The 16,652-nt window shown below is 38.0% G+C and overlaps 1 protein-coding gene across 1 annotated transcript in view; it reads right to left on the bottom strand.

Moving 5' to 3' along the window:
• Positions 1 to 469: 469 nt before the first annotated feature.
• LOC140156921 (trifunctional purine biosynthetic protein adenosine-3-like) overlaps positions 470 to 16,652 on the bottom strand; it is a 32,045-nt gene continuing 15,862 nt past the window's right edge. Inside the window, 12 exon segments of the mRNA XM_072179962.1 lie at positions 470 to 1,077; positions 3,212 to 3,466; positions 4,163 to 4,299; positions 5,668 to 5,901; positions 7,287 to 7,421; positions 8,482 to 8,847; positions 9,861 to 10,109; positions 10,444 to 10,642; positions 11,536 to 11,752; positions 16,002 to 16,056; positions 16,059 to 16,082; positions 16,085 to 16,228. Of these exon segments, the coding sequence (XP_072036063.1) occupies positions 877 to 1,077; positions 3,212 to 3,466; positions 4,163 to 4,299; positions 5,668 to 5,901; positions 7,287 to 7,421; positions 8,482 to 8,847; positions 9,861 to 10,109; positions 10,444 to 10,642; positions 11,536 to 11,752; positions 16,002 to 16,056; positions 16,059 to 16,082; positions 16,085 to 16,228 (2,216 nt within the window). The 3' untranslated portion in view covers positions 470 to 876.

Raw genomic sequence — 16,652 nt, 5'->3', positions numbered from 1 at the left:
CGGAGTACAAAAACAATAAAATACATAAGAAAATAGATATCACAAAACTTGTGAACAAAGTATGCTAGACCTTTGGTGTTTTCAGTATATGATAGCCTTATGTTTGTATAAGGTAATAATAGTAACTCAATTTTCAAAATTGCCTCCTTTGCCCCTCATGGAGCAGATTATATCACATCTGAAGAGTTCAGGTGCAAAACACAATGGGCTATTCCATTTAAAATGCACACTACCCCTGTGGAAGATTTAGCTAAAGTCTTCCACAGAGGGATTCAAGCCACTTGCAGTTCACATTATGCACTATATGCGGGAGAGCCTCGAACTGGCAGCATACATGAAAGGAAGAATTACGTAACCTTACACAGAATGTTATATGACTGGTTCAATTCCCCATCATGTATGCTGCCAGTTCGAGGCTCTCCCCGCACATAGTGCATAATGGCGAACCGTGCAAGTGGCTAATATAGAATAGATAATTAGGTAACTTCCATTTGTAATACTCACTCCAGTTGTGGAAGATATAGGTAAAGCCATAAAACAGGGTGAGTATGAGTTTCAAAATGATTAACCCTGACCAATTACATTTGAAAAACATACTCTCTCTGTGGAAGATATTTCCAAAATTTTCCACAGGGGTAGTGTGGATTTCAACTGGAATAGCCCAATATATCCAACTGCTGCCTTGTTGTCTGCAACAGACGTCCACAAAAACGGCAGACTATAACCTAGCCGTAACAATATATATAGATGAAAGTCATACAACACACACATGGTGTATATCATGGGTTGCACCTGAACGCTTCATTTGATCTTATTCTTGGTAGATAAAGCTATATCCATACATTTCTTCACATCACATCAAGAGTTGAAATCCATTCAGTCGGTTTCTTCTAATCCTTTCCAGATAACCTTCCCATCATGCCCCATTTTAGCCTCACCCCTAGCAACCAATTCTAACGCTTGTGGATAGGCCTTGTGTTCAGCTGTTTTGACTCTTTCCTGTAGGGTTGATTCTGTGTCCCCCGGATAGACAGGTACAGACTCTTGCACCAAGATGGCACCAGCATCAACTTCCTCCTGCAACATTAAATGATATATTGGGTAAGATGTATTAGTCTTTAATATCAGTTAATCACAAGACGTTGAGTTTCCACAGGAAATTCGGAAGTAAAGCTTTCATCAGTATCCAATGGCTTTTCCAACTTGAAAAGTCAAAGCTGATGATGAAATCAGAGCTTATCCTCCTAATTAAAGCTTGGCAGTTTCATTAGAATTCAAACTTGCAACTCCATACTATGCCACAAGTCACAGTCTCTGACCAGCAACAAGCATCATTTACCAGTCCATCAACAGAATGAACAAGTGATACTTTCCGAAAGCTCTCAGGTGAACAAGTTTTCCGCTTTGAGTAATAATCTCATTAGAATTCAATAGGTGTTTCTATATACTGTATGAGTATTTCAAAACCATTTTTTTCACAAATTTAGAATAATAAAGCCTATGCCTCTTTGAAAAACTCAAAACCCCAATCAGTGACCAGCATTATTTTTTGTTCATCATTCACAACTGACTATGTAGCTATATTTTAAAAGCCAGTATTTCCCCAAGAAAAGATGTTTTATTTTAAATGACAATTACAGAAAACAATATTGTGGATTTTGTTCATTTTAAACAATTCCTGGTAAAAACAAAGATTATTACTCACAATTTTAGGGATGTTTCAACATTACAATAGTGGTTTCATCACATTGTAAACTCATCATATCAGTATGAGACTGTTTCCTTTTATAATTTATGGGCAACAGGAACCACCATTGAAGACGTGATGAGTTGGTCAAAGATGCTCGTTCACCAAAAGGACAAACTTCTCCCTCAACAAAAAGTGGAGGTTATTTATGAGATCCACTGCAGTGACTTCTCCAGTTCCTACATTGGTGAAACTGGTTGTCCCTTTGGAGAGCACCAACCAAAAGAGGTGGAGAAATTTGAATCCACACCATTTACGTGTATAAATCACTGATCTTGTGGCCTCTACAAATTGCTCCAAATCAATTTGGAAGTCATTGATCGTGAAGCTGATAAGACTAAAAGGTGGCTCAAAGAAGACATTTGGATCACGCCAGGCTAGCGACACTCTGTACAAATTGCCTATACCGATTCCGAAGACAAGACCTGTGTAACAGTCGCATCCCCTGCTTTGTACGGGTTTACCCAGGTCATGGTCTGTCTACGTGACAGACAGTCAGGGTCAGAGGACAGCGCAATCTGTCTGCTGCCAATCCGTAATAGATCTATCAGTCACCTTTTTGTACCGTTCGCAGAGCGTGACATCTGCACAACAATAGCCTAATATGGGCATAATGGCTCCGCCCAATGAACCATATACGGCACTGTCAATCATCTTTTTCGTAGCTACGTCTCATTCATATCATTACATATTCACAATCACCTTTGTCGAACAGACTCTTACGCAGGTACTGAGCTCACGCTGTCCTCATTTTAGCGATCGAAGTAGCGCCTCTCTTAATTTAGTACTCTCAGATCACGCCCTCAACCGCCGTTCCTGTTGCCCATAAAAGGAAACAGTCTGATGTGTTGAGTTACAAGTGTGATGATAAAACCACTAGTGGTGAAATGTAACTAAAATGTGAGTAAAAATCTTTGTTTTACCAGGCATTGTTCAAAATGAATAAAATCCAGTTGAAATTAACATTCCTAATGAACTTGTTCAAAGAGAAGAGAAAACAATACTCTTTTTGATAAGATATTAATTCCCATATGACTTAAAGGGCAGGTCTATAGCAAAAACAAGTTTATCTCTATTCAAGAGAATAATTATTACATTACAAGTTGACACTTGTTGCAATTTTTTTGTGCGATTTCTCCTGAAAAGGAGAAATTGTGTGGGTAAAGTTCAGCCTCGTACGTGTTCTTCCCCCGTTTGAAGCGTACATGTTCTCCCCCCGTTCTGCCAAATCTGTCTCGTTCGAAGGCTCACCGCTTAATTTTAAACGTCTTATTTTCTCAAAAAGGAGTCATTTTCATTGTCCTCATAATATTAGCTTGCCAATGATATGATATTGTTTTTGCTATAGACCTGCCCTTTAATGTTAAACCCAGTAAAGCAATCAAGTAACACACATTTTGGGAAAGCTCTCCCCATTTGTGGTCCAAAATAGTTTTTCAAAGAAAATATATTTTGTGAACCTACCACAACATAATGTACACTGCAGCCTGTCAGCCTCACACCAGCCTCCAGTACAAGCTTGTGTGCGTTCATTCCTTTGAAAGACGGGAGCAGCGATGGGTGGATATTGATAAGGCGCCCTCTCCAATTGTTGACAAACTCGCCACTTAATATACGCATAAATCCTGCTAAACATACAAACTGGATACCAGCTGCTTCAAGAGCATCATGAACTTTCATGTCAAAGGTCACTCGTTTCAGCCCTTTGTGTGGAATCACCTAAAAAAATGAGAGAAATCATGCCATTTTCACTACAACGTCAATGAAAAAAGAATGGGAAATTAAAGAATTATGAACATGTACAACATTTTCCCCATGTGCTTGAAACCCTGCTTTGAGGTGATTTGGACTGCACTAGCTCTTGGAAAAAACTGCCTCGTCTTGCTGTGGTATACATGCATACCCTGTTAATGAGCGACATAGGTGGGGCTTTGTGACCCTCCATTAGCACCGAACAATATACCACAGCCTGTGATACACATTAGATATGTCACCTCTGTGAAAGCTGTACGCACACACACTTTGGGATGGAGCCTCGTTTGAGATGACTATATAAAGGACCACTGAAATAATAAGGCCTAAAAAAAAAGGAAGTTTGTCTCAGACATCTGCATAGCACTTAGTTTTAATTACCAAATTTTGCAAATGCCTTCTGCCGTATTGCCAGAAAATTATCAAAAACAAAATTACACTTGATACGCATGCGTTTGCAGGGAGAACTTCATTAAAACGGTTAATCCTTGCAAAGGGTCAATTCCATGCACAGAATTTACAATAGGATTAGTCTACTGATCAATAAGCACTCCAGTGCCTTTCATTTCCACAGGCTAACCATTTTCATGTTGTCTCTCACAAAATTCCACGAAAAAAAAACATCGAAAAATGCCTCGGATAACAGTATTATATTTGCTGTACCTGAGTAGGTATGCCCGCTTTCTCAGCTCTCTCTAGTCCCTGTACACCCGGTATGTTAGATATGACCAATGATATCTCTGCATGACTACACACAGCTGGGTCTTTTGTGTGGTCTATCAATGCCTGAAGATTTGTACCTGTTTTATGAAAGTAATAAACAAAAAATATACAAAATATGAATTATCTTACAGTGTGACACTGATTAACTTATATTCATTGCTAAAGTATAACATGGGTTGATTTCACCAACAGTTGCAACACTGTGTAAGTCCAAAGCCAGCACAGCTCTAACATATAAATTCTATGGAATCCTAATGATAGGTTTGACTTACAATGGGCTAAAGGACACATCACAAATGTTAGTGAAATCGACCCCAGATACTGCACAATGCAATATCAAGGATTGTTAAAACATATATTATGAATTACCTATTACATTACTTCATCATATATTATGAATTACCTATTATCTTTACTTTCAAATGAGTATAATCATCCAACTTTTTATCCAAGTTAAAAATAGTGTACGATGACATAAATTTTCATGGTGCCGATGGATGGATCCTATTCACACCAGAGAAATTGCTTCTTTCGATGGAGATTAAAATGAGATTTTTGCAATGTAAAAGCACATCTCTTTATTTGATCTTCATGAAGCTGAAGAGCTTCATATAATTAAGCAATTGAATAATCAAATGTAATGTGAATGCATGCTTCATTTGATTAAGATCATTACTGCAAAATGACTTCATTTGATTGATCATTATTAAATTTGATGTGAATACATGTTTAATTAATAACTAGTGAAGATTAGTTTTGAATAAATTTTCGGTACAATTCTGGTTTACCCTGCGCACACTTGTGGATCAACGTCTAGGCGTTGTGCCTGTGCGTAGCGCACTATAAATCACTGCACTTTTCTTTTCTTTTTTTCTTTTTTAGGGTTAGGGTTGGGGTTAGGGTTAGGATAAGGGTTATACTTGTGTACAGGGTATACCAGAATTATTCCAAATTTTCTTGTGTGAACGTACATGGATGAGAAATGAAAGTGCAATTGTGGTGTCAAAGGAGGATGGTCCAATTTTTTAATCCCTAATCTGAATTAATGTTTCCCTTGTTAATTTGAAACATCAAATCACTCACTATATGTCCGAGGTTTCTATCACTATCAAATTCTCCATTTAAATAGGGGAAAGTGGGCAGCATATCGCCAATTGGAACATCCTCATTTAATTGTGATGACATGTACACTGACCAATGTGAGGATAAAATAATCAAGAAGACAATTAACTTAAAAGATCACAAAAGTGAGTTATCATAATATCATTAACTGATTCTGATGATGACGCAAGTTACAAATGAAACTTTTTATGTGTACTTGTGATTAGTCCAATATAGTGATTGTTAACAAAACAATTTAATTAGAAAGTGTCACTACTTTCATGAAAAGGTCAGGTATTTAGTCACTAGAAACACTGAAGACAAATTGCACTTTCAGATCTTACCCATTTTACTAGACACAGCAATGGAATTTGACGTATATGTAAGCTTAGCTTGTCGCAGTTGATTTGTGACTTGATTTCTAAATTTGCGGTATTCTCCGGCTAGCTGGACGTTTTCCGGAGCTCTCTTTGTTGCACGGTACATTGTTTTTCTCTTTTGTATGAGTGACATCATATCATTTGATACCCATGGTTTTGTGACATCCTCACATTGTAATGGGCATGCCCAACTGTCGTCTGCAAATGTTTCCAAAGAATACAGAATTTAAGGGCTGTATACAAAGGATGCCTATCAGTGTTGCCAACAATTTTAAAATAGCTGAAAATTACCTTGAAAATGTAACTTTACCTTATCTTTAGTACAGAATCATCTGAGCAAAACTGACAGATGTCAGAAAATTTACTTAAGACTTGGATCTCTAGTAGTTTATTCGGATTATAATTGTTGACAAAAATGAGACTCCTAACAGCACAGAATGCATGCACTTAACACTTACGCTAGTTGTGCGTTGCATAATGTGACTGGCATGCGCTTATGTGAACTGACGCGAGCGCAAGTTGGCAATTTATTGATACTAGCGGGATATCCACGCTTCGCGCGGGTCCCCGCTAGATGAGTACGGTAAATGTGAGCGTTCACTATAACAGGAAGAAATACTGAACAGGTAGAATCATTGAAAGGTATATTTTATTTATATAAATCTGTCTCTTTATTACATTTCCCTTTTACCTTCTTTTTTTATTTGCTGCTTTTTTATTTAATTCTGTTCCCTTTATGTTTTTTTTTTTTACCGGTACATTTCCTGATTAGTTTCTTTCCTTCTTTGTTTCGTTCCCTTTCATTTAGTTACTTTAACCCGTTGGCCTATTACTCGTATACCTCTTTTGTCATTTTAATTTCATTTTTCTTCATAGTACCGCTTCATGTTGTTTATACAACACACATCTTTTTCCCATATTTCTTGCGTCCTCTCATAGCGTGTATGCGGAAGTGTTCATCCGTTACCTTTTTGTCCTTAATTTTTTATTTATTTTTCCTTCTTTCTGTATTATCATGTCCACTGGTCTCTGGCTCGCAAGTCGCGTGGCTCTGCTTCGTTTACGCGCGCATTGGTGTAGTGCGCATTACGCACGCATTGGCGTAGTGCGCATTACGCACGCGCGCCGACGCGCTGCCTGCCAGCTGCAGTTTTTCATAACAAAAACCCCGCTTTTACCCATATTTTCACTGTTTTTGCAGCCAATTCTTGACCGATTTCAACCAAATAAAGTCCAGTCCATTTCCCGTATATTCCTCGATCTCCCGTATGAATTTGGCGACATTTGGATCCCAACTGACGGAGCCTTTTACATATGCCACACACACACATACATCATTCCCCTATTTATAGTAAGATGCACAGCACACAGTAACAAAAAATAATTTTCGCCGAGCAAATCATGCTACTTTATTGGCTATTACCTGGTGTCAAAGTTTTCCCAACAACCTCATCCCTGTTGTCAGTTTGGTGTAAACACTAATACTACATGGTTTATATTGGAAAATATGGCAATAATTCACCCCTAACGTTATATTGATCAAGCTCTGGATAGAAGTTTGCACTTCACAAAATTCAACATACCTGTGCCTGATATAAGAACTGCAACTCGTAACTTGTTTGCACCATTTGTGAGTTGACCCTGTTGAATTCCACTGGTTACACTCCAAGCTCTCTCTAATGCTTGGGAAAGACCTTGAATACAAACTTGGTGTGGACCTGCAATTAACGCAAAATGTCATCATTATTCTTTGAGAAATACTTATTTGACCTAATCAATGATTAGGGATACCACAAGGATCAATATTGGGTCCTCTGTTATTTATTATTTTTGTTAATTCATTACCGGATTCTGTTAATTGTAAGTGCGTAATGCAGATGATACAACTCTATTAGTTAGTTCACCAGATCCAACAATATTGCAGACTGATCTCAAGAGTAACCTTGATATGATAGCTAGATAGTTCAAGTCTAATAAACTCACTTTAAACATTAAGAAGACTAAGATCATGCTCTTTGGCTCTAGTCAGAAATTAAGTACATTTAAGGACATATCTCTTAGCTATGGACACGAGAGCATAGAAATTGTAAATAAATATAAATATTTAGGTGTTGTATTTGATCCAAACTTATCTTGGAGTGAACATGTAAATTATATGTCATCTAATGTATCTAAACGTATTGGTGTAATTGGTAGAGTCAAGAATTATCTTCCACCTAGTACTGTGAACATGCTCGCTAAAGCTCTAGTCTTCCCTCATTTTGACTATTGTAGCTCTGTATGGAATAATTTCAATGCTTATCATCATCATGAGCTCCAGGTCTTGCAGAACAAGCTTGCTCGTATATGCTCCTCCATGCTGACATCAGAACTCCAATTGACCAAATGATGGAAGACCTGAATTGGGTAAAACTTTTTTCATGCTTGTATTATACAATGTACATTACTGTATCATTCCCATATCATCATTTTGTATTATAGTATTCTGCACATTTTAATTATTTTTCTACATGTAATTGTATATATTGTCTGATCTGGACCTCTTGGGAGATCAGTACTTATGTATTGAAAGAGCTTACCAGAATAAAGATAGATTGAATGAATGAATGAATTGCATTTGAAATGCTTACAAGACATGTGCTGAAATGCACATTTTCTGAGGCACTCATTTTCAAAGGCATTGGGCAAAGACAAATATGCACATCAGTGCCACCAAGCGCTAAAAATAATTGCAAGTAGAACCATATACAATTTTTTTAAACATACAATTGATCTTACCTGATACTTGTGATTTATCCACAACTTTGCCAATGGTCCAAGCTTTCTCCCCTAACGCTTCAATAGCAGCAATCACATTATCACCCTCCGATCCTTTCACAATCAAAGCAGCACCTACACCACAGTTAAAAGTTCTTGCCATCTCTTCTTCCCCAACCCCTCCACAACTTGAAACCCACCCAAACACAGGTGGTATGGTCCATTTGCTGGCTTCTAATTGGACAGCTATGTGCTTTGGAAGTATTCTAGGGATGTTTTCTATCAGGCCTCCGCCTGTGATGTGTGCGTAGGCTTTGACTTTGACTGAGTTGACTGCTGGCAATAGAGTCTTGGAGTATATCTTGGTTGGTGTCAGTAATTCTTCACCTGCAATGCAAATATCAAGAATCAATGAAGGGCAATTTCTGATCTTTTCAGTGAATCCCATAAGCCTTTGCGAGTAGACCTCAGATGTCGTCATTTGATGTGACGCCGATGTGCACATTGTTTTGTGAACATCATTACCACACATTTTAAAGCCATGAAGTGTGCAGTAATGATGTGCGCATTAGCGTCTATCTGCAAACGCTTATGGTATCAAAAAGGTCTATTCTCACAATGACTCCTAAGGGAGCAATCGTTATTAACAACAGGGGGAATGGGCATTTTGAGGGGGGAACCCGAATTTTGGGGGGTCTTGAGCGGGGAACCCAACATTTTTTGGTGAACCAGGAGGGGGGATTGTTAAGTTTTAAATGGAGAAATTCAGGAAAACAAGGGGGAATCCGCGAGGGGGAAACACAAATTTTTTGTCGATATTTCCTCCAAAATGCCCATTACCCCCTGCCGTAAATAACGATCGGTCCCTAAAATGGGATTGCATGAATAACAATCTATTCTTCACAAGTCATGGACATTCTGAAGTAAGTTTAGAAGAATCAAATTATTCCTTCTTGCTTTTCGCCAGGTGCATTATTTTGTGAGAATTAATTTTGATTCTAGTAAAGTGTGACCTTGAACATACTATTCTGTGATAAAATTGTAATCATGCCACATTGTAACTAATTATTGTTTAGTGTTGATAATAATAGACCTGGCTTGAACAGTGGCCAATTTACCGATACCGTCAGGCATGGAATAGTTGCAACTACCCATTTACAAAGTGTGTAAGTTTATGTCAGTATGAGATTAGGGAGTATCAATACACCGTTCCGATTGTGTGGAACATGCCCTATTTATAAAATGGGTATGTTACAATCATGTATCAACAAATCAGTGCTATATTTGGAATATTTTCTAATAATTACCCTAAATGAAGTCCACAGCTCAAAAGTTTTATGCACATACACCCCGTACACAAATCATTTTCCAAAAATAAGAACCACTAAACTATTTATTACCTAATGATTTTCCAGGTGCATAGGGGCATTCAGACTCGTAATTCAGTCCTGCTCTCTGTACAACCGCCCTCACCAAGCTATATCCGTTGCTATGGATACCAGATGATGCTACACCAATCACAACATCCCCAGGTATGATGTCATCCATACGTGGCAGCATCTGTCCACGTTCTACAGCGCCCACAGAGAAACCAGCTAAATCGTAGTCTCCTGGTGCGTACATGCCTGGCATCTCTGCTGTCTCACCACCTGTGAACACAAAACAAAAACCATTCAGCTCCATTTGCAGATACACATGTTTTGCCCTAATTACCCTACATTTAGAATTACCTTTGCAGCAAGACCCACAAAATTTTTAAGGCAAGCTCAAGTTAATCATGAGCAAACTGAGTAAGTTCAAACCCACTTTTTTGTGACATACACAACCCTTCACTTTTTCACCGACAAACGTGGACCCTATGAGCATCCTATGTAGTTAACAGCATAACTGTTGACCTCTATGCACTTTTGGGGTGGCAGCCTTGTCCATAATCATAGGAAACTAATGGGTACCAATCATTTTGATAGAGCCTACATGACTTACCTAACAGGGCACAGCCAGCCTGCTTACAACCGTCCGCCACGCCACTTACTACATCTCTAGCTACACTAACGTCCAGTTTACCACAGGCAAAGTAGTCCAAGAAGAAGAGAGCCTCAGCACCGTTTGCAAGGATATCATTGACACACATAGCAACCAAATCTATACCAATTGTATTGTGGATACCAATGGATTGTGCTATCTGTAAGGAAAACACAAATAATACTTACTATGTGAACTACCTGCCGATTGGCCAATATGAATATTGTGTCCAATTTTGAACCAATCAAGTAGGGCATTAATAAGATCATCTGCAAATGCCAGTTTGACCATAAATAGTTTAGAGCCTAATCATAATTGGCAATAGCAATGAGTATTTCAAGTTATCAACCAATCATAAATACTGTTAGATGACCAGCAGTGTCCAGGGGGTTAAGTTTCTTGGGTCTTGATAGGGCAAGGGGGTCAACCAAGTTGACATCTCTCTGACAGTGCTATTACATAAAGACTGTTTTGGAAGTTCAAACATCTTAACCTGGGTACTTTGGCACACGTTTCCATTACTATACAAGCCACTTTACTTTACTAAAAATCAGACACAGTTAACATTTTGAACCCATTTTTTACAAACCCCCTCACACACACAAACACCCTGCATGTTCTTTTTACATTATGCGACATCATATATCAGGGGTTCACAACCTGTTGATTACAAAAAGGATTGAATAAGATTGTAAAGTTTACAAAATTTACAGTTACATAACATCACAAGCAGTGGGCTTTTAAGAAATGTAGCTGCATTCAAAAAGATGAAACTCCCGTCTGTAGATACTCCAAAATAAGTGAGGCCGGTTGATTAGATTTATGAAAAATTGAAAATGTGACACGACCTGGTCCATGGAGGCCAAAGGAGGTATTTTTGAAAATTGAGTTTTACTTTAATTATTACTGTATACAAAGTTTTGTGATTTCAATTTTGTTTTGCAGTATATTTTTTTTACTCAATTTCATATTTGCCGCCTTTGGCCTCCATGGACCAGATCATGTCACAAATTTAATTACTATCTGGATGATTGACAACATCCGCTAACTAACCTTGAGTTTAGTTCCTACACCATCTGTACCAGACACTAATATCGGATCCTGGTATCCAGCCGCTTTCACATCAAATACGCCCCCAAACCCACCAAGAGATGCATCGCATCCTATACGTGCTGTCTGTGCTGCCAATGGTTTAATGGCATCCACTAAGGAGTTGCCTGCTGCTATGTCAACACCACAGTCTGCATAGGTCAATCGAGGTCTCTTGAATCTGAGCAGGGAGAAATTACACACAAAATTATATTTTGATTCAAAATTGCACATTGCCAACATACCCTGGCCTATTCTTCATTTGGCCTTGAGTTCGGTGGTAAAATTAGTCTTTCTCTGCAGCTGTGCTGCATGCATGCTAAAATTGTGAGTAAAAATGCCAAATATACTTTTCTATTGTTCTTAATTCAGTTTATGATACAACACATTTTCTTAAAAGACTGACATTTGGCAACAAGAAAAGCAGAAATCAACTGAAGAGAAAAACACTCACACCCCTGATGTGTCTTATTGTGACTGATTTTGTTTGAGGATGCTAAAACTGACCTTCATGTTATGTTATATGGAGTTTTGGAATTAATCTAATACTGGAACTTACTTTTTTTGCAACTTTGCTACGTTGCGTCTGGAACCACCAGACGTCATCAGGCAACTGACCCGCTGGGCTGCTCACGTGATATACGGCTAGGTATCGTCCCAATGGCCCGGTCCCATGCATGAGATAAGTTGATGCGGAGTCCCCCCTTTCTTGTTCAGTGATGGTTGCTCAATGCGTTCCCAAATGCATGCGTTATTATCTCATGCATGGGACCGGGCCATCGGGATGATACCTAGCCGTCTATCACGTGACCAGCCCTGCGAGTCAGTTGCCTGATGATGTCTGGTTTGAAACTACTGGATGACTAAGAACATTCACTCATTAGTTATGTTATATGATTGTGTAAGGTATTATACTATTCTGAACAAATGAATATAACACAAGACTTATTTAATGCTTGCACTATGCACACACACCTGATGATAGGTATAACACTTTTAAAATGTGTAAACCATTATCATTTCTTTTTTTACTAACTTTTAGTAGTAAATGCAAATCAATGCACAATCAATTGTCCCCATTGCAGGCCTTTTGATATGGCTGCTCTTTGTACAGTGAAGGGGAAATGCAATAAAGCACTTACGGACAATAAGAAGAAATTGTGGCGACATGTTCTGTGTGCCCATTCCAAAAGTATCTCTTTCACTAACATTTTCATACTACGGGGGAAAGAAGAACCACACATCACACACTAGGACATTTTAATATGAAATGTTCCAGTGTACATTATATACCTCATCTAAAGATTCCCGCCATCTGATTGGTTAACTATTCCCCGGGCATAGTTCTGCGTGTGCTTTGTTCCCAGCGTAAAATGATACTACGCACGCAATGTTTTCGCACGCTATAATTACGCGGAAATCACAGATTGTAATCTGTGCCGTTTTCACATTGAAAATATTAGTTTCTCTTCCCAAAATCGATGCTTTTAACCAAACAGATGACAAGAATCTTAAGATTTGGTATATAAAATAAATATTGACTGCTTTTTATTCTGAGCATGGTTAAAATTATAGGCCCGCGGTGATCTCAAAACCATGACTATGCCCCTTGGCTACGCCTCGGGCATAATCATGGTTTTGAGATCACCTTGGGCCTAAATTTCTTCATGCCCCTCATAGCAGTCAATATTTGTATAATGTAAGCCTCTTATTTATAACATTGTCCAGAAATGTTAACACAGGTACACAGCCAAATCCTGAAAATTGACAAGTGCTTGTGAGCAGACAAACATCTATGGAAGCTTGTCCAGAGAATAGGCTATGTGATATCACCCCCACCCCCTAAAAATTTGTTGTTTTCCTCAGTCGTTTTTATACTAAAATTACATCAGATTCCAGATTATTTTTATGGCCCTGGATAAATCTGCAAGTTACATTTGTCAGCTTTTACCCCCTCTTTGGAAAGGTAGCACAGAGGCTGCTTCCAATTGTGACACAATCTGGTCCATGGGGGCCAAAGGCAGCAAATTTGAAATTGAAATAAAGGTAAAAATATGGAGTAATAAAACAATAAAATACATAGGATAGACATCAAAAAAACATCATAACCAAGTATGGTAGACCTTTAGCGTTTTCAGTAAATGATAGCCTATTGTATGTATAATGTAATAATTACAGTAACGTAACTCAATTGTCAAAAATGCCTCCTTTGGCCCCCATGGACCAGATTGTGTCACAATTGATGAATAGGTCAGACTTAAGTGATGCAACCATACAGGACAAGAGACCTCTTAATTAAATACAACACACTTCATATTCATTTCTATTTGAGCCATGCCTTTATTTGAAACTTTTTATGTTGATCAAATTACAACAACATTCATCTTCACATAAGCTATGCTAATCATTAGGTACATAAGTGAACATTCAAGCTTAATTTCATTTCTGTTAATTACATTTATCCGAAGGTTTAGGTACTGTGTGACTGGTGCCACCTTTTGTGAATTGACAGGAGAATTATTCTGAACATGGATGCGGTGCTTAAAGAGGGACTGGGTTGACCAGGCAAACTTTCAAGGGTAACCCAATTAAGTAGGCTTAAAATATAATCAAGCCAATGTTTAGTTATTGTTCACCTCTATACCAACAAACTTTACACAGCTCCTAACTTAATGTGTTTTCCAGATATTTATAGTGGCCTTTAAACGTCTGACATCATTTTAATCCAATTCAACAGTGCCAATTGGTTAAAGTAACATAATATGTTCATGTACCACATCCACGTACAGGTAAAACTAAACCTGTTAATTAACATGAGAGTAAAGGGGACATATTAGACACAAATAATTTTTGAACAAAGTATAATATAAACAGCTCTTTTCAAAGCCACTATACAGGAGTCTAATTTGATCCTAAGGCATATATGCACAGTTGGACGCAGCACCTATGCCAAGTGTAGTATTTGTGTATTGGGTGACTGATATAAACTAGGGACAATCTAGTTTGATCCTGAAAAATATCCAGCAATTTCATGGCCAAATCCTGGCTTTGATAAATCCTGTCTGTCTCCTTTGTTTGTATATTTGTTTGTTCATTTACACCTTCAATATCAGATATTGATCAAAACATTGGTTGGATTAGGAATGACCTAACTAATACTGTTCATAAAAGTGACATAAATACCCATTTTAATGGAACTCTAAAATATAAGTTAATTACTTAAAACATAAACAAAATATAAACTTATTCCGAAAATAAACTGTTTTTTCTACAAAAATATGGCTCTTAATCTAACACATACGAATACACAATGCAATGAAGTGTGTTGTATTTATAACGATTTATCTCTTATGGCAAGATTGCATCTTACAAAACATTTGTTAAATAAATCTTCATCTATGACTATCCTCCTTACTCCACCCCCACCCAAAAGTCTGAAAATGTTCAATGCCATATTCTTCTATACACAAAAGAACAGGACTGAAAAGTCCGAAATCCCCTGAAAAGGTTGCAAATTCTCACCCCTGGTGTGATGGGGGAAAAGTAAGATATGTATATTATAGGGGCAAGGACTACAACTACTGCACTGGAAAGTTTATTTCAGCACAGACAACAGTTGTGCAGTTGCAGTCAAAAATGAGGGAAACAATATTTGATCAATAAATCAATAACTACTTGCCTTGAGTTGCTGAATTTTCAGTGCAGTAGTTGTAGTCTTTGCCCCTATAATATACATATCTTACCTGTCACCAATGCGCTATAATTTTTGAGAAAAATGCAAAAATAGGCACAAAATTGGCCAGGGGTGTAGTACCCCTTTAGCCATTTAATAGTACATTTCCACTGGGAAAGTTACATGTCATTACCCTGCATAACCCACTTAGTAAAGATTGGTGTGGTTAGTACTCTGTTACCCATCAACAGTGTGCAACAGTTCTTCACTAGAAGCACATTGTATTCACTCCTTGCACTGTATCAAATTTTAGGGTAGAGTCTCAAACTGACAGCATACTTCAATGGGAATTGAACCTGTCACATGAAATTGTCCAAAGTTACATAATTCTTCCTTTCATGTCTGTTGCTAGTTTTAGGCTCTACCCAATATGGCGTAACCATGCAAGAGGTGAATTAAACTATTACTAAAGTTAATTTTTTATTACTTCCGTGGTCCAGGTATGCACTAGTGAATTGCGAAGTGACAAGGTCGCCTACTACACGCTGCGCTGACAACCAATGGGGCAACCGACTTGTTGTCAAGTGCGTTGATCAAAAAATCAGCATGATTGTTTATGTGTACACTCGTGTATGCTTGGCCCACAGCTAAGATCACAGAAGCAATAACAAATTAACTTTAGTCTAAATATTTTTATCAAACATCCCATTATCTATCAAGTTTCATTTTTTTAGGACCCTCCTCTTCATCCACACACCTGTTCAGGTACTTGCATCCTCGCTTAGCAATGTCTCGCCTAAAGAAAGCGCCTCAAACTTTATTGTCTCTGCTCCTTGAGAGCCTCAGCAGCTGCTGTCGGCAAGTCGGCTGCCATGGCAACATTGGCAAGAACACGTCCACCTGAAGTGACGACTTTGCCATCTTTCATTGCGGTACCAGCATGGAAAATCACTTGGTTTAATTCTTTCTGTACCGTGTCAAGACCTGGAAAGAAAAATAATACTTATTGGCTTCAAAGGCTGTAAGAAAATGTCACACTGTAAATTTAAGACTTTTTCGTAGTGCTTGTGTTGGTATTTGTTTCTATATTGTTTTTCTCATTTCTTTATTCAGTTTATGATACAAGAGCACATTTTCCTTAAAAGACTGATATCTACAAGTATTCAAATGAATGTTAACATGTCTAGTACTGCTTCAGTTGTTCTCGAATGGCTTTCAAATTTTTAGAAATTTGTTCTTCCCCACCTTCCATTGACTGCATGTTGTTGGAGAACCCAGGTTTAATTACGTAAAATCCAACTTCAATGCATTGCAATCATCATGAGCATGTGTAGTGGGCTCATAATGTCATGTATCGTGCATGGTACATGTGCACAAGATCATACATCTGCGAGCTCTATATCTCTTT

The sequence above is a fragment of the Amphiura filiformis genome, chromosome 7, assembly GCF_039555335.1.
Source record: "Amphiura filiformis chromosome 7, Afil_fr2py, whole genome shotgun sequence".
Classification (NCBI taxonomy): Eukaryota; Metazoa; Echinodermata; class Ophiuroidea; order Amphilepidida; family Amphiuridae; genus Amphiura; species Amphiura filiformis.
This window is presented reverse-complemented; position numbering and strand designations above follow the sequence as displayed.